The sequence below is a fragment of the Hibiscus syriacus genome, unplaced genomic scaffold (genome assembly GCF_006381635.1).
Source record: "Hibiscus syriacus cultivar Baekdansim isolate YM2019G1 unplaced genomic scaffold, ASM638163v2 tig00015905_pilon, whole genome shotgun sequence".
NCBI classification, from domain to species: Eukaryota; Viridiplantae; Streptophyta; class Magnoliopsida; order Malvales; family Malvaceae; genus Hibiscus; species Hibiscus syriacus.
This window is the reverse complement of record NW_024062373.1, coordinates 239,078-264,398: the sequence shown is the minus strand read 5'-3', so window position 1 is coordinate 264,398 and position 25,321 is coordinate 239,078. Positions and strand designations below refer to the sequence as shown.

At 35.7% G+C, this 25,321-nt stretch overlaps 2 protein-coding genes across 2 annotated transcripts in view; both read left to right on the top strand.

The window, feature by feature from the left end:
* The window catches only part of LOC120208052 (alpha carbonic anhydrase 8-like), a 48,726-nt gene extending 31,127 nt beyond the window's left edge, over nt 1-17,599 (top strand). The window contains exons 2-4 of the mRNA XM_039207422.1: nt 3,228-3,506; nt 16,573-16,821; nt 17,463-17,599. Of these exons, the coding sequence (XP_039063353.1) occupies nt 3,228-3,506; nt 16,573-16,821; nt 17,463-17,599 (665 nt within the window). The remainder of the gene's footprint in view (nt 1-3,227; nt 3,507-16,572; nt 16,822-17,462) is intronic.
* Nucleotides 17,600-22,813: 5,214 nt separating this feature from the next.
* On the top strand, nt 22,814-23,695 carry LOC120208045 (transcription factor bHLH120-like). Its single transcript, XM_039207414.1, has 3 exons — nt 22,814-23,074; nt 23,169-23,516; nt 23,606-23,695. The coding sequence occupies exons 1-3, from the start codon at nt 22,814-22,816 to the stop codon at nt 23,687-23,689; spliced, it is 693 nt and encodes a 230-aa protein (XP_039063345.1). The 3' UTR covers nt 23,690-23,695.
* Nucleotides 23,696-25,321: the final 1,626 nt, after the last annotated feature.

Here is a 25,321-nt window from a genome sequence, read left to right as displayed (position 1 = left end):
TTGTGCACACATGTCACTCAGCTATTAAATATATGATTAATAAAAAGGTTGCAAAGCCTAGACTAATTCGGTGGATATTATTATTACAAGAATTTGATTTAGAAATCGAGGATAGAAAAGGTATAGAAAATCAAGTGGCGGACCATTTGTCTAGGCTAGATAACAAACCTGATTGTCCTGACATCACAGATATTAAAGAGGATTTCCCTGATGAGAAAATATTATTTGTCACGACTGCACCGTGGTATGTTGACATCGTTAATTTTCTTGTTAGTGGTATTGTTCCTCTTGATTTATCTAGCCAGGGCAAACGAAAATTTCGACATGATGTTCGACATTACTACTAGGACGAACCATTTCTATTCAAGCAGTGCAGAGACCAAATAATTCGAAGGTACATTCCAAAAGAAGAGCAGCAAGATATCCTACTCCAATGCCACTCGTCACCATATAGAGGGCATTTTGGTGGGATGAGAACAACAACAAAAGTGCTTCAGTCGAGATTTTATTGGCTAACACTGTTCAAAGATGCGCATAAATTCTACAAGTCATGTGATAGATGTCAACGTACAGGAAACATCTCGAAACGACATGAGATGCCATGGCAAAACATTCTGGAGATCGAACTTTTCGACGTATGGGGCATAGATTTCATGGGACCTTTTCCAACATCATTCGGAAATATGTACATTCTCTTGGTAGTGAATTACGTATCAAAATGGGTTGAATCCATTGCAACACCTAAGAAAAATTCCAAGACGGTGTTGAAGTTTTTGTACAAAAATATATTCACCCGCTTTGGAACACCACGAGCTCTCATTAGCGATGAAGGGACACATTTTGATAATAAATTGATTATCAAGGCATTGAAAAGATATGGAGTACGACATAGAATTTCTATGGCGTATCACCCTCAGATGAATGGATAAGCCGAAGTATCTAACCAAGAAATCAAACAGATCCTCGAAAAAGTGGTCAACCCAAGTCGAAAAGATTAGTCACCGAAGCTAGATGAAACACTATGGGCTTATCGCACAACATTCAAGACACTGCTGGGAATGTCCCCGTTCAAGCTAGTTTATGGAAAGGAATGTCATCTACCGGTTAAACTCGAACACAAAGCATATTGGGCCATCAAAAAGATAAACATGGATGCTCAGCTTTGTGGAGAAAGAAGACTATTGGAACTGAACGAGATGGATGAATTTAGAGCATATGCATACGAGAATGCCCGCCTTTACAAGGAGAAAACAAAACGATGGCATGACAGAAAAATATTGCCGAGGCAATTTTATTCTGGACAACAAGTACTACTCTACAATTCACGCCTTAAGTTAATCCCAGGCAAGCTAAAATCACGATAGTCAGGACCATTCATCGTACACCAAGTCCATGACAATGGATCAATTGAAATTTAGAACCAAAACGATGGTTCCATCTTCAAAGTGAACGGGAAGAGACTCAAGGAGTACAAAGGAGCCCCAATCATGCGAGACAAACCAGCATCGTTGGCATATGATGCCCAAGAGTTTGCTTTTCGTAATTGAGCAAATATTAGTTTCCTAGGCAACGAAAATCTGAATTATGTACATAAATAAGTTAAGTTATTTTATGCTTTAATCCATTTTATTTTATTATTTTCTTCTTTCATATTGTAGGCGAGCAAGGAACACGTGGCAACATGGGGAGTTGAAGCATGCATGAAGAAAAAAGAAGAAGCCCTAGGGTACATGATTTGGCGGCAGAATAAAGAGGGAAAGAAATCCTTTCTTCCCCTTTATGTCTTATCAAATATTTCTCATTTAATGAGAAATCTTTTCCCCACCGTGTAAGGACCAAAATGCCCCGAAACCACCCATCACTTTCCAAGAAAGATTACCCACTCTTCTTCTTCTTCATCGTGTTTCCTTCTTTCTTTACAAACCAGAAAATTTCTTTTCTTTCTCTCAAAATACCTCCCCATCGCCACCACTAAAATCAACCAAGAAAAATGGTGAGATCGAGACCAGCCCCAGCCCCGAGACAGAGTTTCGAACGTTTCCAAACAGCTGAATGAGAGGCACGCTTCAAAACCATTTAGCAACGCCAAATCTATTTGGAAGATGGATTCGTTTTTCCAGCCGAGGCAGAAGAGTAGTTTGGCCCTGAGGTGATGGGCATCATAAAGAAGCATAACTGGGAGAAGTTTACTCGTAATCCTAACGCCGTAGCACCATCAATGGTGAGGGAGTTCTATGCCTAACTCGCGGACACGTCCAACCACACGGTATATGTTCGAGGAAATCTCATTCGCTTTTTCCCTTCTGCACTTAACAAATACTTTAAGTTGGGGAAAGTGGATAACCAACACATGAGATTTGCGGTCGAGGTAGATCAATAAACGAACAGTGGGGTTATACAGGATTTATGTTTTGGGTGGACCAAGTTTGAAGGGAATATCCCCAGAAGAAATCGAGTAGATCATCGAGCCCTCAAACCATACGTAAAATTGTGGAACCATTTTCTTAAAGGCAAGTTGATGCCAATGTCCCACAACATCAATGTCCTCGTCAAGTGGCTGGTGTTGTTGCACTCGATCATATACGGTAGAATGATCGATGTGGGTGAAATCATCTTTGAGCATATCCATGACTCTCCTAAGAAGAACCATGGTAACCTACTGTTCCCAAACCTTATAATTGCGATGTACAGAAAGAAAAAGGTTCCTGAGTAACCATTCGAAGACTTCATCAAACCCAAGGAGGGTATTACAAAGAAAAAGGTCCCCGAGTTGATGAGTTTCAATGATGATGACCCAAAAGAGGGTCTAGAACGAGGAGAAAAATCGATTGTCGTGACTAGAATGGCCGCTGTGGTCATGCACACGCGTGAAAAGATCAGGCGCCTGGAGGACCACATGAAAATTTACTTTGAATATGCCAAGGCAAGGGATATGCAACTCAATGCCTTCATCAAGGAGTTTCTCCCAACCACAATGATTAGACTGCCAACCTTCCCCAGTGTCATCCTCAACTACTATGCGGGCGGCAGCACATTCCATGCCTCGACATCTTATGTATCTCCACAAGTTCCACCAGAGGTGCCCACCGATGTGCCACCATTGGTAACCTATGTCACACCCGTACCAGAAGAAAGCCACAACGACACCGAGGAGTTCCTTAGTTCCTCATCCTTCTCCACCACCGAAAGCATTAATGATACTCCACCCCACTTCTTCATTGATGAAGATTTCACGCCAGCACCGAAGCAGCCTGAGCAGGATCCTATTCCATCCCCAGTTCGATCAACACCACTAGCCCCAACAGCAACTCCTAGTCTACCACCAGTTCCAGTACAACCGACTCCCGCGATCGAGCAGTCCACTCCAGCCCAAGCTTCGACCAGCAAGAAGAGATATAAGAGAATAGTGGGACGTATACTTCAACCGTCTCCTTCTCAGCCAGAAGCAGTAGACTCAGGATCCGAGAGCCCTTCCCCTGTCAAACGCCGCCGCACGAGGGCGTCCAGTCAAGCCATACCACCACAGTAAGTTTTTGTAGTTTTCATTTTTTTTCGTATTTGCATATAACAACATTTAGTGTAGTTTTCATGTATTGAGGACAATGTATCCCTCAAGTTTGGGGGAGGTGTTATCCATTCTGCCATACTTTGTTAAATAGTAATTGATGTTAATTGGTTGAAAATTTTTGTTGTCATGACATAAGTAGGTTAGGATTATTGTTAGGAATAAATTAGGGATGCCCAATGATAAATGCAAAATTTTATTGCCTAGGCCAGAATTATTGTAAAGACTGTCTGAAGAAGAGAACCAACCCTAGGCTTGATCATTTGAAACTTATAAACACGATTATAGGTTATCTTTTCTCTAGGTAATCTGTAAATTTTTTAAGAAAGAACTTTCTAATTGTCGAGACTTCAAAAATATTCTAAGGGTAAGGTAAAAACTCTCTAATGTTTAAAAACTTGAAAACTAGAAAAATACAAAGGGACACTCCTTTGTGCAAAGGCATGAATAATAAAAACTTCAAAAAAAATTAAGAGTATCCAAGGTATATGAGTGAATGAAAGTAGTCACAGGATGACTCTGCCTGACCAGCTTGGGGGTAGAAGGTATGCTCCCTTTCACCTAGAGTGTGGAACGGTAGTTGTGATGAGCTGACTCCCCTATATAAAAAAAGTGTGAATAAAGAGAATAAAAGTTGATAAATAACTAGGAGTATAAACTAAGCCTGATGAATAATTTGTTGCCTTGACAACCTAGAAGTGCTTACTTTAAGTTTTTTAATTACCTCTATGCATAAACTAGTTATAATCACGCACACACAATAGCAAAGGATCCTGACTAGGGAAGGGACTTGACTAATGTGACTGTCGAACATGTTGAGGCAACATATTTTTGCCGAGGGCTGAAATCTCAAACCTGATGATGTTCTTGATACTGTTTTGCCATGACAATTTTGATTTTCTTCTAGATATTATCCATTTCTTGAGGACAAGCAATAGCTTAAGTTTGGGGGTGTGATAACTCCGTAAAAAGACTTAAATTCCAGTCTTTTCACTTCAGTTATTGCTCGTCTAAACAAAGTATGCACTGCATTTTTAGTTGCATTTAGTTGCATATAGGTTGTGGTGGATAAGTTTTGCCTAGGCAAGATTATTTGGCTTAACTGATGATGCTGAGGAGAAAGGGTTGTTTGTGTTGTGTTTGTGCAGGAATTCTACAGAGGAAGAACATTTCAGTCGTGACAATGAAAAGTTGCAAAGGCCAATGGAGCAGATGAGAACGTGAGGAGCAGATTTATCTCGCCAAGGCAAGATTTATCTAAAGAAGTCTGAAGCAAATGTGGCGAAACCGCCTATGTCACATTCCAGCTAGATGACCTGCTTCACGTGCAAGCAAGCCTTGAATATCCTGTCAGCCGTCAGCCGCCTTTCCTTTTTAAGTTTGGGAAATTAATAACGGCTAATTAAGGAAACTCCAAAAACAGGCAAAGCCCTAGGAGATTCTCCCTATAATTATCAGCCGTAGCCGCAAAAAAAAAAAAGAGGAGGCAAGGAAGAAGAAAGAAGAGCTTTACCTTAGGCGTGAGCAAGCAACTGCGGTGTTTTCCCTCCATCTATCCCCTAGTCTTCCTTGGTGTCCTCCATAGCCAGACGATAGCAGAGCAGTGATCAGGCCTCGAGAGAGGGTGATCACCAAGGTAGGCGTGGTGCTGATTAGGATTGTCGCGACAGAGCCCCCGATTTTGGGAGTCATTCTTCCTTTATTCTTAAAATTTTATTTTATTTAGGGTTGTATTAAACGGTTTAATCTTGGATGATCTTTGATACCACCATGAATGCTTTACTTGGTGTTAAAGTTTGTTTGCCTGAATAATATTTTATGTTTATGAATGATGAATTATGTTTTCTTATGACTGTTTTGCTCATAGTTTAAATATTTTGCCTTAACACTGCAAGAGAATCGAGAGATCGTCTGGGGTTTTGGTAAAACATGTCTGGGCATTGTAAGAGCATCGAGAGATAACCTTTTATCTAGAAAGTGATTCTTCATTTTGAGAGAATTAAGAGAGATCAACGTGAGCAAAGGAATGAATCCGGGATGGTGAAGTTCTAACTTGTCTACCTTAGAGATAAGGAGTGAGTTTCAACGACTAAAAGGGATAAAGGCTAGAGTAGGTTAAGACAACGTCTATAGTTAACGTCGAGAGGTATTGCCATAGCAACCATCTTAGAATACCTAGTAATCCTGTCGGGCAGTTTAGTGAGTCATAATAATTCATTATCGGCTTAAAATAATTGTTGTCGAGACAATGGTTTAGCATCAGTGCTCTGTGACACGTCTGAATATGTGAGGTTGTTTGCATTATATTTAATCCAATACTTATTTTGTTTTGTTTTATCTGTCTGCATATTTTGTTTGTCTCGGCCACACGTGTCTGAAATCATTTAATCATTATTCTTAGCTCCTTAATATTAGTTTTAGCTTTAATACTTAGTAGGATTAATTTGTGGCATTAGTTCTAGTTGTGGTAAAAAGATATTTCTAATCCAATCCCTGTGGAGACGATACTCACTCACTATTATATTACTTGCATCGATTGTGTATACTTGCACAGATTAGCTTGCCTTAGCATATACATTCACAAGTGATCAACAGGCAATATGATGACAACATATGATAAATAACCTTTTGGAGAGTATTGTAATCCAAGTCAATCCCAACAATCGGGTATGATTCCAAAAATTATGACAGAGATCATGCTGAGAAAATCAAAAATTGATGTTGAAACTTCTAACACGAAAGTTGAGTCTCACTCAAAGAAGAAAGGCATAGAGGAAGTTCAAATGTCAGTAAAGAAGGCTAAAAATAACAATAAAAAAAAGAAGAGGAAACATCTCGTTCCGATTCCAGGTTAATATTCAGACTTGTTACCCTTTCTCTTCGAAAGTAGCCTTCTAACACCTATTCCTCCAAGGTCTAATACTTATTTGCGTCCAGATTAGAAAGGTGCCAAAAATTCATGTAGCTATTGTTCTGGATATTTTAGACACTCTACAGAAAGTTGTGCGGTTATGAGATTAAAGGTTCAAAACCTCATCACGAAAGGGTTGTTATGCTTTGAAGATGGAAAATCTAAGCTCCGCAGAAGCTCAAAACTTATCGTTAAGGGGAGATCTGCAAGCCAGTCTCTCCTACAAGACGTTAGTCAAAAGCTGAACTTTCAAAATGAATATCTCAATGATCATTCACTAGGTCTTCAAGATGATCACAATGGTGGCAAAGAGAAAATGAAGTCAAAGGAGTTTCTACTCAATTTTCCTTCATTTTCGTACAACAAATTATATCCCAAGTTTCTCGAAGCTCATTGATTACTACACGTCTGGCTAAGCCTCTGTTACCCTCTTATCCGAGTTGGTATAATGAGAAAGTTTCTTATGAATATCACGCAGGAGCCTGAGGACACTCCATCGAGATTTGTGGTAACTTCAAACGATAAGTTCAATATCTTTTGGCTTATGGAGTTATAGAGGTGGATGTTAACAATCAGTCTGTTTCAGTTAAACAGTTGGGAGTCAACCCCCAAAATAGAGTTGATGGGGTTAGAGTTCTAAACCTTTGACAAAGTGACAAGACTGAACCTGTATAAAATGAGAACCCTTGACCTTACCCCAGAAGATACACCAGAATACCATACACTTCTTTTGCAGGGATCAAGTTAGTCTTCTACTCGCATAAAGAGACAATTAAAGGCTTGGCATTCATGTATGTATAGGAGTAGATAAAATGGGGCATATTACATACGAGGTTGCAAAGCTGATTGGGTTCTACTTCTATTAATGACGTTCAATGATGATTTTAATCTATTTAGATGGAATAAACGAGTAGATGAATTTAGTTTAGGTCAGTTGTTTGGGAATTAAACTCTAAAGATGAGATTTCCTGACCTTTAACAATACCCATACTATAACAGGTTCTCCTCGAATAGCTTAAGAAATTGAATTAACATACCCATGAATGTAATTATAATATGTATACAATAAAGCTTGAGTTGTTACTCTAAAGAAATTGGTTAAATTCCCCAGCTTTATGAATAGATTAAACTAGCCCGATAAAGGCGATTATAATATATATATACAATAAAGCTAAATTCAGCTAGCCAAACAATGGAAAATTAAATCAAATTTACTAAATAAGGGGTTTCAATAAAATTGACTAAGAGGGTCGAGGAACACCTATTATAGTCGACCTCACACAAGCACTCAGGAATTTTATAGTTAGATTGATATTTTCAACAGTGCCTCTACTAAAGGAGTTTGCAAAACTTGAACAAATGAGAGATTTCAGAGAACTGAAACGGAAGCGTTCCAAAAAGTCTAGTAATTTAGTGTGCTAGTTGCTTTATTTTTGTATGCATCCACTTAATATATCAAACAGAGAAAGAGGGGCATGCCACAAGGTTCACATGGGCATATAAACAAATAAGGATTTCTCGATGGCTGAAACCTTAGAAAATAGGAAGCCACCCTGAAGTTAATCCACCAGTCCTGACACTTGTCAAATGAGTATAACTGTGAAAATTTAAAGAACAATTTATTCTTTTGATATTATGTGAGCTCATGTTTATGATTTGCTTCAATTGGGATCCTGAATTAAGGGGCAATACTTTACAAAATTCTTTCATTCTTTGATTTCTAAAATAAAAAAAAGGATAAAAACATTTTCAAATAGGACAATCTCAAGTGAACAAGGTCCTTGAAGCTGGTGAGGCTCATTTTTCCTCTATTGGAGAAATAATAAACGATGCCAGAATAATGAAGCATTCCACAATCCAAAGCAAATAGTCTGAGAGATCAGAAGGACTGAGGGATAGAACTTGTAATACTTCCTTGTGACTTTGACAGTAACCCGTCAAGAAGCAGATGATCACCTTATTCGAAAGGGGCATATATCCCAGCTCATAGAAAAAAATGCAAGACATTTTTGTTAGCATAATTAATCTCTTCTTAAGTGTCCATGGTATCATTAAGAGAAGCGTTCAAGATATTCGATAACATTTTCATTTAGTGATGTAAGAGTGAGACCAGTCAAGGATAAAATTTTGGCACTCAAATAGGGATAAGTCATGAAAGTACCCACATTAGGGCTTGGCCAAAAACCCAAGTCATGTTGAAATAAGAAGGTTCAGACCAAAAAGACATTGAGAATGAGCCTCACAACTTAGAGCGTCAAGGAGAGACCATGAATTTGAGAAGAGCTGACCTTATAGACCAAACCAGTCGAGCATTAATTAACTGTAGAGTATTGGAAAAGCAACTCTGATAGCGCAATTGAGCCAAAGACAGAAAGGGGCATCAAGTTCATATTTTTGACCTCAACAATAATCCGAGAAATGAAACATCTCTGTGATACTTTAATACAGATAAGAGGCAAAGAAGACACAAAGATGTAAGATGATTAGACGGCTCTTCAAAAATGCAAGCTTGAGATTATAAGTTGCTACATTGATATCTGAGTAAACCCTAGAGAAGAGTGACCAATGGAAGAAGACTGAGTTCTCCACTCTGGAGTCAAAGGAAAATTGAATCAACATTTATGCATTCATGAGAACATCATTTGCAAAAAAATAAAATGCATTACATTGATACATTTAATTGCATTCGCATTTTACACAAAAGCGCACGATTTTTACAGATCTTCCAATGAAAAGAAAAGATTTACGATGTCAAAATCCTAGCAAGTGAAAGCTAGAATTCAAACCTTAATTGCAGAAATCATGTTTAAAGGGGAAAACCTGAAGAACAGGGGGCACAGTCCATAGAAGAAGCGTTACATTGAAGTGGGGCATGTTACCCGACCATCAAGTTTTTTTGAAAATGGGAAAGCGATTTCCAAAGTTTCTCATTTAAATCTTTTTTTGAAAAATGAAATTTTTAAAAAGTAAGAAAGTGATATCCAAAGTTTCTTACCTAGTAAACTATTTCTAAAATTGGTAAGTCCTTCGGGCCATCAGTAAGTCTTCCGAGCATGATGATTAAATCCTTCGGGTCATCTATCAGTCTTTCGAGCAATATGATAAGTCATTCGGGCCATCCATAAGACCTCCGGTATGATGTTTTCACATGATTTTAAAAAAATGAGAAAGCGATTTCCAAATTTTCTCATTTAATGCTTTGAGAAAATGAAATTTTTGAAAAGTAAGAAAGTGATTTCCAAAGTTTCTTACCCATTAAACTATTTCCAAAATTGGTAAGTCCTTCAGGCCATCAGTAAGTCTTTCGAGCGTGATGATTAAATCCTTCGAGGCATATGTCAGTCTTTCGAGCAAGATGATAAGTCCTTTGGGTCATCTATAAGACCTTCGGGTAGGATGATTTCACATGATTTTTTAAAAAAAAGAGAAAATGATTTCCAAAGTTTCTCATTTAATTTTTTTCATAAAATGAAATTTTTGAAAAATAAGAAAGTAATTTCCAAAGTTTCTTACCTAGTAAACTATTTCTAAAATTGGTAAATCCTTCGGGCCATCAGTAAGTCTTTCAAGCATGGTGATTAAATCCTTCGGGTCATCTGTCAGTCTTTGGAGCAAGATGATAAGTCATTCGGGCCATCCATAAGACCTTTGGTTAGGATGCTTTCACATGTTTTGAAAATGAGAAAGCGATTTCCAAAGTTTCTCATTTGAATCTTTTCTGAAAATGAAATTTTTGAAAAGTAAGGAAGTGGTTTCCAAAGTTTCTTACCTAGTAAACTATTTCTAAAATTGGTAAGTCCTTCGGGCCATCAGTAAGTTATTCGAGCATGATGATTAAATCCTTAGAGTCATCTATCAGTCTTTCGAGCAAGATGATAAGTCTTTCGGGCCATCAATAAGACCTTCGGGTAGGATGTTTTCACATGATTTTCAAAAAAAATGAGAAAGTGATTTCCAAAGTTTTTATTTAATGTTTTCAGAAAATGAAATTTTTCAAAAGTAAGAAAGCGATTTCCAAAGTTTCTTACCCAGTAAACTATTTCTAAAACTGGTAAGTCCTTCGAACCATCAGTAGTTCTTTCGAGCATGATAATTAAATCCTTCGGGTAATCTGTCAGTCTTTCGAGCAAGATGATAAGTCCTTTGAGCCATCTATAAGCCCTTCAGGTAGGATGTTTTCACATGATTTTCAAAAAATGAGAAAGTTATTTCCAAATTTTCTCATTTAATGTTTTCAGAAAAATGAAATTTTTGAAAAGTAAGAAATCGATTTCCAAAGTTTCTTACCCAGTAAACTATTTCCAAAATTAATAAGTCCTTCGGGCCATCGATAAGTCTTTTGAGCATGATGATTAAATCCTTCGGGTCATATGTCAGTCTTTCAAGCAAGATGATAAGTCATTCGAGCCATCTATAAGACCTTTGGGCAGGATGTTTCACATGATTTTCAAAAAATAAGAAAGCGATTTCCAAAGTTTCTTATTTAATATTTTCATAAGTTGAAATCTTTCAAAAGTAAGAAAACGATTTCCAAAGTTTCTTACCTAGTAAACTATTTCCAAAATTAGTAAGTCCTTCGAGCCATCGGTGACTCTTTCGAGCATGATGATTAAATCTTTCGGGTTATCTGTCTGCCTCATTTGAGGCGTCATCGAGACGGAACAAGAAAAAAAGTGTAGTCTTTTATCTTTTCCCTATTCTTGTTAACACAAGTATGGCAAAGTGGGACAACTGTAGATAATCATTTTATTCGGGTTATCATTAATATTTATTATTATTATTATTATTATTTAATATTACTATTATTACTATTAATATTTATTATTACAAGTTTTTGGTACAAGCCCAAAATAGGGAGCCGGTATCCAGGTTTGGCCCAGGAGAGAGCTAGGGTTTTCACCATTTGGATACATTGCAACCGCATTTTAGCTGTTGGATCAGATTTGATCCAACAGTCCATATTAACCCTATGATTAGCGTTTCCAAAACTCTTCATCAGCCGCCGCTGCCAATGCATCACATCAGTTGGATCCGATCAGCGATCCAACGACCCAGTTTTACAAAGGACATCAAGTTGTTCAGATTCGCGGGTGCATCACACACGTGCCTCTCCAATTACCCCACGTGCTTGTGTGTCTAATCCATTCTTCCATGACTCACCGATTCCCGAGGTATGGCATCGCCATCGAATATTACACTGGTCACCGAAATAAGACAAAAGGGGTTAAAATTTTTACCCCTTGTGTTGCTGCCTTCACTGCCAGATTTCACTCTTCAGCCATAGCACTCGAAGAAAAAAGAGGAAAACAAGAAAAACAAGTCAACCATCAACACATGCAACAAAAAGAGAAAAAAAATGAGACTTTGAACGAAAAATATAAAGATAACAACATCAATCAACAGAGGGGAGAGCATCAGGGGGAACAACAAAGAGATGGTTTTTTTTCAAAAACTAAAAAGAGAGATCCAGAGATTTTCGAAGAGAGAAACATGAAGAAGAAATAGGGAGAATCTTACCGTTTGTTGGAGGGTTAAACTTCACCGGAAGTATGTGTTCATCGAAGGTACATCCTTAGATCTGGAACGATCCGTTCGTTTTTAATCTTAGGGGTGTTCAGATCTAGGTTTAGGTGAGAGAAATGATGGTTTTGGGGTAAGTTCTTGAACTCTGACCGCCGTGGGCGGCGGCGGACTGCTCTGGTGAGCAGTGGCCGAAGGCTTCCAGCCTCCCCCCGACGAGAAAAAGAAGAGAGAATACATAGAGTTCTCTCTTTAGAGAGGGAGTTTTAGTGAAATGAGAGAAATTTTCTATTTAGGCCGGATTTTGGGCATATATTTTCTGGCCTGGACGACGTTGATTAGGGGAGGGGATTTCTGCGTTTTGGGCGAGTATGCAAACCCATCCCCGGGTCCTTCTAGATTTGTAACCTTCCGATTTAGTCACTACATGAAGTTACAATTCTTTTCACTTCGAGAATTTTATTTTACCCTTATTATGTTTTAGTCCCTTTCTACTTGCTATTTTATTTTTGTGCTTATTTTAATTTAAATACCTTATTTTAATAATTTCTGTTTTAGTCATGAATGTTGATGACGGTTTAATTATGATTCCAGTGCCTAATTTGTGTGATATTTTTGTTTATGGTCATGATTTTCGTTGGTTTTACAATTTAATCCTTAAAGCTACGATCTTTTCACTCCGTCTATTCACACACATATTCGATTAATTTCTTATTACTTGATTTTAAGTTTCCCATATTTATGGTATTTTGTTTAAGTCCACGTTGGTTTCTTTTTATCGGAAATGTGTATTGTATTGGGATAACATGTTGTACGAGGAATTTATGGAAGCATACCTTAACTAACAAGGAGTTCATTTCGTAGAATTGTTCGTACAAAACAATATATATCTTCTTCTTTTTTATATCTCAATGACTCCTTTTTATTTATTTAATGTATGTAATTCATTAAAAATTAGGGTAATATTATCTCATATGGAGAATCCATGGAAATACCCTTAACTGACTAGGAAGGTATTTTCGAGAATTATCCGTACAGAGTAATACCCCTTGTAATATATATATAAAGACGAATATTAATCTAAATGTATATTCAAATTTTATAATTTTAATATTCAGATGATGTAAAATCGCTTAGGTACTGATTTCGGGCGCTGTGGCAGTGGTAATCCTTCCCCACTCTTAATCGACTCTCAAACCCTTTTCAAAACAAGTTTATAGTTAAACACATATCACTTTTTATCTTTTAAATTTATTTTTCTTAAAATTATTTTAAAAGATATTTTTTAGTTATTTGACCTACTTAACCAGAAGGTCGATGGTGACTCCAAATTTGTTTATTTATGCATTTATTTTTAAACCCATTGATAACTCTGTAAAAAGACTACTTTTAAAGCCTTTTTCACTTAAGTTATTGTTTGTTTAAGGGCACATATAGGTCATTTTAGATGTATGTAGCTGCATATAATTGCATTTGTGGTGGTTGTGTTATTTTATTTTATTTTATTTTATTAAGGTGCTATATGAAGAGGAAGGTATGGTTTTTAGTGATGTGTAGGAAATAGCAATCAAAAGGGCTCTTTGGGAAGTAATGTCGTGGCATCACATGTTGCTGAAGCAGATTGAAATACCTTGGCATTTTTTGTGCAAAAAACGACAAAAAGATATTTCTGTATGAGGAGAGCTGGCTCTGCACGTGAAATGATGATTGTAACTGCATGATAGGGGACCATTGCCACCTGGAGGATAAGGTTCACGAACAAGGTATGAGGGGTATTTTGCACCCAACAACCTCATCATTACCCCTAGATATTTTTATTATATATTACACCTCACAAGAGAGAGTGTGTGGAAGAAAGGAGAGGTTCCCAAACCAGAAAATTATCATCTTATCCACTGTTTTTCTTCCTCCATTTTTCTTAGTGTTCCTCCATTGGTGAAGCTCAAGGGAGTGGCGAGCTAGGCATCTAAGAGGAGCTAGCGAGCTAAGGCGGTTCGTGGTGGCTGAGGGGAGATCCGATAGCACCCGTCGAAGGCTTTTTCCTTCATCCCTTTGTTGTTTTCTTTCATTTATTTTAGTGGGTTGTTTGGAAAGAATGTTTTTCATGTTTTATTTCATGGAATATTCGAACCTCACCATGAACTAACCTTATTTGGTTGGGTTGTTTTATGGATGTTTAAAATTTATTTTAATGGTATATTTATGTTTATCTTGGGTATTTGCTTACTCTGCTTATGAATGCATCATCATCTAGGCTTGTAAGAGGCATAAGAGTGTCCATTTCTTAGATGAAGGTTAGGTGTTCGAGAGAAACCTAAGCTAAAAATACTTGTAGTATTCGAGAGAAACACAAGACAAGATCCTCATAAGCAATGGGCTATAGTGTTTTCAAAGGGCTTTGAACCGGCCTAGGAATACTATATCCTAATCCCTTAGTACTCGAGAGAGACTAGGATAGGATTTCAACGACTAAAAAGGGTATTTTTATCAATAGTGTAGGCTGTCACATCGTAGAGTGAGAGCATATGCCATGACATTCTATTCTGTTAGGTTCCTTTGACTAGAGATAGTGGGAACACTTTCGGCAAATCCTGTCAAGCAAGTGAAGTTAGATAGATTAAATCTGCTAGAGATATAAGTTTTAGCATCATTAAATCATTCTCCATCACTCATTCCCGAAGTAGTTTCCTGTGTGAGGATTATCAAGTTATTTTATTTATTTGTTATCTTCACCATTTTCCTTTGTCATGACATTTCCTTTTGTTACTCATACGCATTTCATTTGCCTCGGCATAATCATTTATGAATACCATTAGCTATACTTAATTACTTTAGAATAGTGCATAAACTTTACTCAATATCCTTCCAATCCATGTGGTGACGATACTCACTCATCACTTTATTACTTTTGCGATTGTGTATACTTGCACATTATTTGTGTATAATTTTATAGTACTCACAATACGTAACAATTTTTTGGCGCCGTTGCCGGGGATTGGCAATTGACGATGTTGAGTTTAGTTGTTGCACCGTTTTATTTCTTTTCTTTGTACATAGTTACTTGTTTTTGTGTTTACCTTTTTCAGGTGTTACGTTGTTGCATGAACCGTAAAAAACCCAAATAACTATTATTTCATATTGAACCTGACGCTTATATTGTTCAAAATCATGTGAAGAATCCTGCAATTCTAAATGCCATGACAATTTCAAATGTTGGGAATGCTTCTCGACCACGAACTATTAGAGATCACTTAGCTCACAACTTGGATGACCGAAAACCTGCTATTATAGCTCCCAAGATTCAGGCAACCCACTTCGAGCTCAAATCGGTTATGTTCGACATGTTGAACTTGATTGGAAAGTTTTGTGGTGCTCCTCATGAGGATGCAAGACAACATGTTCGGTCATTTTTTGAGGTTTGTGACTCATTTTGACAAGAAGGTGTGCATGAAGATGAGTTGAATTGAAGTTATTTCCATATTCTTTGAAAGATCACGCTAGGGCATGGCTCAATGGACTACCTTCCGGATCGATAAGGTCTAGGGTTGAATTGTGCAAAAAAAACTACGGCATAATCCACTCAATATAAACAACCATCTTAGGAATGTCATAGCATCTTTTCACCAAGCTGATGATGAGTCAATGTATGAGTGTTGGACCACTACAAAGAATTGCTTCGCAAATATACCAACCATGGATTCCACGACTGGACTCAAGTCATGATGTTCTACAATGGAGCCAATGCACCCACAAGGATGATGCTAGATGTCTTGACGAATGGTACTTTGCTTGACAAATCACCTAAAGAGGCTTTTGAGATTTTTGATCAAATTACTAACCATGATTACCAATTTCCCTCTTCAAGGTTTGAAACTAGAATGAAGGCATCTGGGACATTCAACTTAGAAGCTGAAGATTCAGTGTCGGCCTAACTCTCTACCATCACCAATATGTTGAAGGATTTGCAACATTCTAATTAGATGAAACAAGTAAAGGTTGCTAGCTTGACATGTCTGTTATGTCATGGTAATCACCATGAATGTGAATGCCTAAACAATCAAAAATCCATCAACTATGTGGGAAGCTTCAATGGATGGAGTCAGCATCCCAATTTCTCATGGGAAAATCAAGGAGCTCGTAATGTCTGTCATCTCGCTCAGTATCAGTATATGGATGAGGCCCCGACCTTTCAAACGAATATGCCATGGCATAATAAGGGGACAACATCTTCACTTACTATAAGTTCTCTAGAGGCCACTATGCAAGACTTTATGGAAACTACAAAGGTTCTATTACAAGATCACGACACATCTATTAAGAGTCAAGAAGAATTATTACAAAGTCAAGGGGCATGGTTGCAAAGTCATAATTTGTCCTTGAGAGCTTTGGAAATGAAAGTGGGTCAAATTGACATGGCATTACAAGAATACCAACCAGACAGATTGCCTAGTGATACTGAGTCACTAAGGATAAAGGCAGTGAGCAATTTAGTATATTCACTTTAGACATACAACTTTGGAAACACTCGAAGAACCTAACTATGAGATTATGCATGAATAATCTCATTTGCAAGAAGACACACATTTGTTGGAGAACAAAGTTGAAGGTTCAAAGAGTAAACCCAATGATGGCATGCAAAATAATGCCACGGCAAAAGAAAAAACCCCACTAGCAGAAGTTGATGACCAAAGGGAAGCTATAGAATTATGCCACGATAATATTTTAGGCACTGGTGAGTACTTGGAGCTTGATGAAGAAGTCAAAGATGAGCTTAAGGATATTTCAAAGGAGACGGGTCAGTCTAGTTTACTCATAGCTAGACCAGGTATAAAATCTGAACATTTGGATTTCATTGAATTTACTCATCCTAAACTCCGATTAGCTACCCATTTTTCTAGGCTAGAAATTGTGAAAGAACTACATATTAAAATAGAGAAAAAATTCACTGATGAGAAATTATTATTTGCCACTACATTGTCGTGGTATGATGCCCTTATCAATTTTCTCGTTAGTGGTGTTTTACTTCCATACTTGAATAGTCAGGGAAAGAACAAGTTGATGCAGGCTGATAACCCCTACTTCTTCAAAGACTTTACTGCCCAAGCAATTAAAAAATGCCACGGCAACAAGGAGGGAAAAGAGATCCTATTTCACTACCAATTAGCTTTATGTGCAGAACACTCAAGATGAGAGAGGACTACTGCAAATTTCCTACAAATCGGGTTCTATCGACTTACACTGAAGGTGACGTTGTTATATGTATGGAGCATTTTGGTCTATACTGGTGCTCCAATCGAACGCGACAAAAATGTCATAACAATTCATGATGTTTTGGAGTTTGCATCCCTCCAACCCTCTTTAATTTATGTTTTAGAAGTTTTGTTTTTTTTCGTGGGTGTTTGTTTGTTTGTTTATTTTTCTTTGTTGTATTTCTTTATTTTTATTTTTAATATTATTTCTTTTTAGGACGAAGGGTGTTTTGGAGGATGAATATGATGAAATCTCATGAGGGAACTTCACAGGCTGCTGCAAACCAATATGCCACGACAAATCTAGATGCAATCGAGGCTCTAACAAGACGTAGTCGTGGCTCATGTTCATAAGGAGATGCTCTTACATTTGGCTTCTAGAGTGTGGGATGGTAGGTGTGATGAGCTGACTCCCTTCATAGCAGCATAAAAAGAAAAAAAGTGAAAAAGAGAGAAAAAACGTGTAGTAAGTGAAAAGGGAGTATAAATGTGCTTAATGAATGAGTTAATGCCGTGACTAGGGAACTCAATTAGAAAATGCATAAATTCATTAAGTATAGATTAGATACAATCACGCACACACAACACCATAAAGAATCTTGACCTAGGGGAAAGTACTTGAATTCTTGATATGTCTATCATGTTGAAGCTAATTTTTCTGAGGGTTGAAATTCAATTTTTGTCTTGTTGTCCTATTGATGAAAATTGACATGACATTTTGATTGTGTTAATTGTTATCCATTGCTTAAAACAAGCAATAGCTTAAGTTTGGGGGTGTGATAACTCCATAAAAAGACTACTTTTAAGGCCTTTTTCACTTAAGTTATTGTTTGTTTAAGGGTACATATAGGTCGTTTTAGATGTATGTAGCTGTATATAATTGCATTTATGGTGGTTGTGTTATTTTATTTTATTAAGGTGCTATATGAAGAGGAAGGTATGGTTTTTAGTAATGTACAGGAAATAGCAACAAAAAGGTCTCTTTGGGAAGTAATGCCGTGGCATCACACGTTGCTGAAGCAGATTAAAATGCTAGCTCTACACGTGAAATGATGGTTGTAACTGCATGATAGGGGACCACTGCTACCTGGAGGAAAAGGTTCACGCAAAAGGTATGACTCTACGGGTATGAGGGGTATTTTGCACCCAACAACCTCATCATTACCCCTAGATATTTTTATTATATATTACACCTCACAAGAGAGAGTGTGTGGAAGAAAGGAGGGGTTCCCAAACCAAAACATTATCATCTTCTCTGCCGTTTTTCTTCCTCTATTTTTCTTGGTGTTTCTCCATTGGTGAAGCTCAAGCAAGTCGCGAGCTAGGCGCCTGAGAGGAGCTAGGGAGCTAAGGCAGTTCGTGGTGGCCGAGGGGAGCTCCAATAGCGCGCGTCGAAGGCTTTTTCCTCCATCCCTTTGTTGTTTTCTTTCATTTATTTTAGTGGGTTGTTTGGAACAAATGGTTTTCATGTTTTATTTCATGGAATATTCGAACCCTACCATGAACTAACCTTATTTAGTAGGGTTGTTTTATGGATGTTTAAACTTTATTTTAATGGTATAGTTATGTTTACCTTGGGTATTTGCTTGCTTTGCTTATGAATGCTTCATCATCTAGGCTTGTAAGAGGCATGAGAGTGTCCATTTCTTAGATGAAGGTTAGGTGTTCGAGAGAAACCTAAGCTAAAAATACTTGTAGTATTTGAGAGAAACACAAGACAAGATCCTCATAAGCAATGGGCTATAGTGTTTTCAAAGGGCTTTGAACCATCCTAGGAATACTATATCCTAATCCCTTAGTACTCGAGAGAGACTAAGATAGGATTTCAACGACTAAAAAGGGTATTTTTATCAATAGTGTAGGCTGCCACATCGTTGAGTGAGAGAAGATGTCACGACATTCTATTCTGTTAGGTTCCTTTGACTAGAGATAGTAGGAACACTTTTGACAAACCCTGTCGAGAAAGTGAAGTTAGATAGATTATATGCTAGAGAGATAAGTTTTAACATCCTTAAATCATTCCCCATCACTCATTCCCGAAGTAGTTTCCCGTGTGAGGATTATCAAGTTATTTCATTTATTTGTTATCTTCACCATTTTCCTTTGCCATGACATTTCCTTTTGTTACTCATACACATTTCATTTTCCTTGGCATAATCATTTGTGAATACCATTAGCAATACTTCATTACTTTAGAATAGTGCATAAACTTTACTCAATATCCTTCCAATCCCTGTGGAGACGATACTCACTCATCACTTTATTACTTTTTCGATTGTGTATACTTGTACATTATTTGCATATAATTTTATAGTACTCACAATACGCAACACCCACATTTTCCAAAATTAAGTTGGATCGCTCCCCGCTATAGCCCTAAAAAGCTTAAGGGTTGTTCCGATAATCTTATTTCTAACCCATCATATTCATACATGGTATTGATACTATCTTTAAATTTTAGTAGAAAAAATAAGCTTAAAGTCCAATTAATAATCCTCACTATCGATATTCACATTAGATATTATACTAAAACCAACTTCGATGTTTCTCGACATTGATATCGCACTCTCAGTATTAATATTGAAAATATAATATTAATATCATACGAACATGATATTGATATCACCCTAATAAAAACCTAGATTTTTTTCTCTTTTATCAATACTTAAATCTAAAATTGTCATATTTTTTTGAAGATTACATCCAAACTATTTTCAAATATTTTTTTAACCCCTAAGGTGATTATTAAAGCTTATGAGAGCCTTAAGGGATCGTAATACATTATTTTCATGCATTTCTATTATCCAAATCTTTCATATCAATCCATAAGCACAGAAATCACCAAAACATATTTTAACTTCCAATACAAGAAAACAAGCTAATGTAAATGATATACATGTAGTAGAGAAGAGTTAATGTGTTACCTTAGTTTTCAAGCAATTCCCTTAAGTTCGCGTAGAATTAATTGCTCCTTATTCTTGTTCTTGGAGAACTCACCAACTCTAAAAGCAACATTAGTTATTGAGTTAAGATGTGATATCATGGAATGTCATGTTAGCAACGTGAACTGGCACGCTAGTATTGTAACGGTCAACAACGAAAATCATTGGTTAAAAGGTCACATTGTGTTTTTTTTAAGTTGAAGGGTCACATTGAAAGAAAAAATAATACGATGGCAACATTGATTTTTTTCCTCAAAAGTACAGGGACCTCTAATATCTTTTTGTCTAAATAATTCAAACATAAAATTTAAAAAACTAAATTAAATAATCTAATGATAAAACTTAAAATTTAAAAAGAATTAAAAGAAATTTAATCAAATTTAACATATTTGAGATTAAAAGAAATAATTTGAACAATAATTTAAAATTCCCGGGCAAAATTATTTTGAAAATTAGAGATTTAAAATATTTAGATGATTGGGAATTGATAATATATAAATATAGCTTTTATCCGATCGTCAGGTACCTGACAAGTGGGATATTGTGGCCCGTGACCCGACGTGTGAACTCATGAAAATTAGGTGGAAAAGTATTCGACCCTAAAGAAATAAAAATAAATATATCTGATTATTTTGATCTAAATCGATGAATCAAGCCTACCAAATAATTTTAAACCCCTAATCATAACACATGAAAAGAAATAAATATATCTAGAAAATTAGCAAAACTCATTCAAAGCATACAGACACTGTATCTTTATTACTCCTAATATCTTTTCTCTTTTATCATTTGGATGATATTGGTTGAGATATTATTTAAGGGGGGGGAAACCTTGTAATTGTACACGTGTGTATGTAAAATTAGAAATACCCTTTTTAAGATTTGGGGATTATTGGAATCTATTCAGTAATTTTAGTAGTTAAAAAGAGTGGTATTTTCTCTTGATGTTCTGGGTTCGAGCAGATACGCCTGTAGAATACGTGTGTTATTAATGATTAAAAAAATTATGAACAAGTATTACTTTATAATCATCTCATATAACTTTTTAGTGGAGGAGAAAAGGGTTTGTTGGCTTATGGTACAAACTTGGAGCTTAATTTAATAGAGTAATATGTGCATCATTCAACTAATATATAATTATGTGGTGTATCGGTAAATATGAGTGGATATTCAATTGATTCGAACTAAATTTTATTTAAAAAGTTTTGGATCAAATCAATTTTATGAAATTTAATTCAAGTTTAATTAAGTCGAATTTTTGTTCAAATTTAATTAAAAATCTTTAAATATTATGGACTTTCTCAAACCATACAAGACATATATAGTTATTCATAATATTTTACATATTACATATTATTTAACAAATTAAATTTCATTTAAAATTATAAATATATATTATAAATTTTATTTTTTTTCAAATAAGATGTTTTAGGATAAAATATTAATGAGAGTATAAAGGAGTCAAGAAAAGAATTGATGAGAATAAATGATATGTAAAAAAATTATAGTAAAAAGTCTAAATTGAATAAAATACAAAGTTAGGAGACTAAATTTAAAATGGAATAAATTTATTATTAAAAATCATAATTGAAGTTATGTGTCAAATTTGATCAAAAATAGATTTAAAATGAAGAAACTAGAGATAGGGACAGATATGAGTATTCAGCCGGTTCAAGTTGAATTAAGTTAAAAGTTGTTAAAATAGTCGAAAAGTAGTATGTTATCATTCAAATTTTATTTAAATATAATTGAATGTATACATTTCAAGTCAAATCGATTTAATTTTCGATTTGAAGGAAGTTTTGTTTACCCCTACTAATAAATTATATTGTTTTTAATTTAGGTTTAGATTAAGTTGTGTTTTCGGGACAATCTCTTTCCCTTCACTTATATAAAAATGTATTTGAGAAAAAAATTGTGGTTTTTCAGGGTAAACTACGTATTTATTAATTAAATTATCAGTTTTGGTTTGTTTTAGTACTTAAACTTTTAATTTTTTAAGATCATACTTAACATTTAGTTTTTGTTTCATTTTAGTAACAGCCGTTAAAAACTTAACGCGTTTAGAACCCAAAAAACTTTTAATTTTTTTTTTTTTTAAAAACTTAAAGTTAAATTTGGAATGGAAGCACTAAAAAAAATAAAACTAAATTTTAGGTGTGATTTTAAAAAAACTAAATTTTAGATGTGATTTTAAAAAAACTAAAAGTTTAAATATTAAAATGGACTAAAACTAATAGTTTATATACTAAATTTGTAATTTATCTTCTTTTTTTTTACCATTAACAATGAGTATACACCCGTGCTTAAACCCATAATTTTTAGAACGAACAATATTTTCTTTAATCACTATGGTTTGATGGCTTAATTATCAGGTAAAACTTAAAATACAGTACTCAATCTTGACTATATCTATAAAATGGGAATAGAGATATCAGTTCATATCTCTCATGATCTTACATATCAAACACCTGATGGAGCATTATAGCGAATCTTGACATCTTTGGCCCCATCTCAAGATCTTGCACCCTAACAAACGTATCCATTGCTTTCTCCTTCACTCTTGTTTCCAGAAAATCCTCTGATCTCCAATTAATCAATACTTCCCTTCAATCTTGAAAGCAGTATGGATGAGAATTTCTTCCAGTTTTCCTCCATTTCCGATCCTCAAAACATAATCCCACAGGACGAAAGTTTGGATTTTGTTCCCATGGGAGGCAGCAGTAGTAATAGAGGCCGGCAAAGAAGATTGATGGAGAGTGAAAAGAGAGAAAATAGTAATGATGAGAAGAAGACGATGCATAGGGATATTGAGAGGCAAAGAAGGCAAGAAATGTCCACCCTTTATGCTTCTCTCCAAACCCTTCTCCCTCTTGAGTACATCAAGGTAACCCAGTTCGAATAATTGAAGAAAACTGCTCTCTTGGTGTTGCAATTTGCATATACTTATGATCTAGGGTTACTTTTCATGGTGCTTTCAGGGAAAGCGTTCGATATCGGATCATATGAACGGAGCAATAAGCTACATAAAGGACCAGCAGAAGAGGATCGATGAACTGATTGCAAAGCGAGACCAGTTAAAGAAAGAATTGGTCGAATCAAGCGGTTTTCGCCAAGGGACGACGAGTTCTGACGAGGCTTTCCCGAGCAGTGTGGTGGTTCGCCGATCTTTGGAAGACAGTGTTGAAGTCGTGGTCAGCACCGGTGTTGTTGCTCAAGATTTGACCCTCTCCAGGGTGCTGCAACTACTGCTGGAGGAAGGGCTTGATGTTGTCAACAGTATCTCTACCAAGATTGATGGAGGACTGATTCACACCATAAAACTTGAGGTTTGATTGTTCATTGATTACTACTAGGTTAAATAGGGGTTTTTGCATGCTAATTTACCAAGTGCAAATCCTTTATTTGGCTGTTGCAGGTTAGTGATCTGAGAGGCGTTGATGTGCCTTATCTGGAGCAGAAACTGAATGAAGAAATTTCATCCTTCACTAAAACTACCTAGCCAATAGATTGATCTTTTTCTCTACTTAGTATGATCCATATATGATATATATATTTATCTACACGTTTCCATATCATCTGCGAGGGTGTTTTTTGCTTTCAGATTAAAGAAATCTTGTTCTACATTTGTATTGCACATTTATTTTTCCTGTTATCACATGTGTCAGTGGAGCTTAATGTGGTGTTCTTATTATCATAAAGATCTTCCCTTTCTTAAAAGATAAGTGGCTTGATAAACTAGGCACACATTACTTGTCTTCCATGCATTTCATGTTCATGTCAAGTAGATTAGAACATAATCTGTTGGTGTTTCATGTAGCTGATTGACAGAAGAATAACTTCAAATATTTAAGAATTTGAGTTGTTTGAATAGAGTTCCACATGATATACAAATCCATTTCTGATATAGTTACATGAGTTATGTCAAAGTTTTGGGAAAAGAGTTATGTTCTGCTGGTGAAAATCTTTAAATAGTTTATACACTAAGATATTGCATCAAATGCAAACCTTTGTCCCCTAAAAGATTTGTTTTATAGGATGTTTAGTACGCTTCAATATATGCTTAAAGACCTTTCATCAATCTATTCATTTTCTTCGCATTTATTGTTCAGCTTAGCCCTTATTGATAGCTTTCTTTGCTGATTAACTTTGACTTACATTCATAGCCTGTGCCTCATTAGCTAATTAATCCCTTGTGCTATTTCTATATGAGATTACTAGCTAAGGAAAAATAAGCTCAAGTACCCATTTTAGAGAAGCATATTCTTTTAATAGTTTGGGGTGATCATGACAACGTACACACACGCACAAACGCAACAACTTATTGAACTTAGGACTTTTAGAGAGAACAACACTCGTTTTAACCAGCGAGACCATCTAATGATCGAGATAATGAATAGCATATGCTGCAATGCATCTCAATTATTTTATTATCATCTTTCCTTTTCCCCCTTTTAATTCGAATATACTCTTACGATAATAGATATAGTTGAATGCAATAATAAGACATGTTCTATTCTTAAGGAGATAAATCAATTTTAAACTTTAGGGATCACATTATTAGAAGAGACAACTAATGGTTCTGAACATATACTATAAAATATACGTAAAATAAAATCAAAATAAGCATAGGATGAACAATGCTTGCATATGGAATCATGCTACTATAATATTCATGACTAAAAAAAGGGTCCAATTCTTGTTGAGGATCTTTTAGTGTGTGCTAGTCTAATTTGTTTTGGATTTAATTGTGCTAGCATATTTAAAATTTTCAATAACAATAATGATAAATTCAATTAATAAAATAAGATTTACAATATATTTTAAGAGATTACGCAATTACCTTAATTATATAGAATCACACTAATTAAGTATCTCAATTATTAAAAGTTACAAAATGGTCCTCTGACTATAGAGTGTTGCTTTATCGAGTCCCTCGAGTATTAAAAGTTACAAAATGGTCATCCAAATATTCATTAAGTTCCAAAATCGTCGTTTTTCGTTAAAAATTAAATGTCATCTAAGTTGAACATTAACATGATGTTTGAGATATAATAGTCGCTTGAATTCTAGGATCCGATTTAATCATATCACAATTAATATATTCACGTTCAGTTAAGACTACCATCAATTT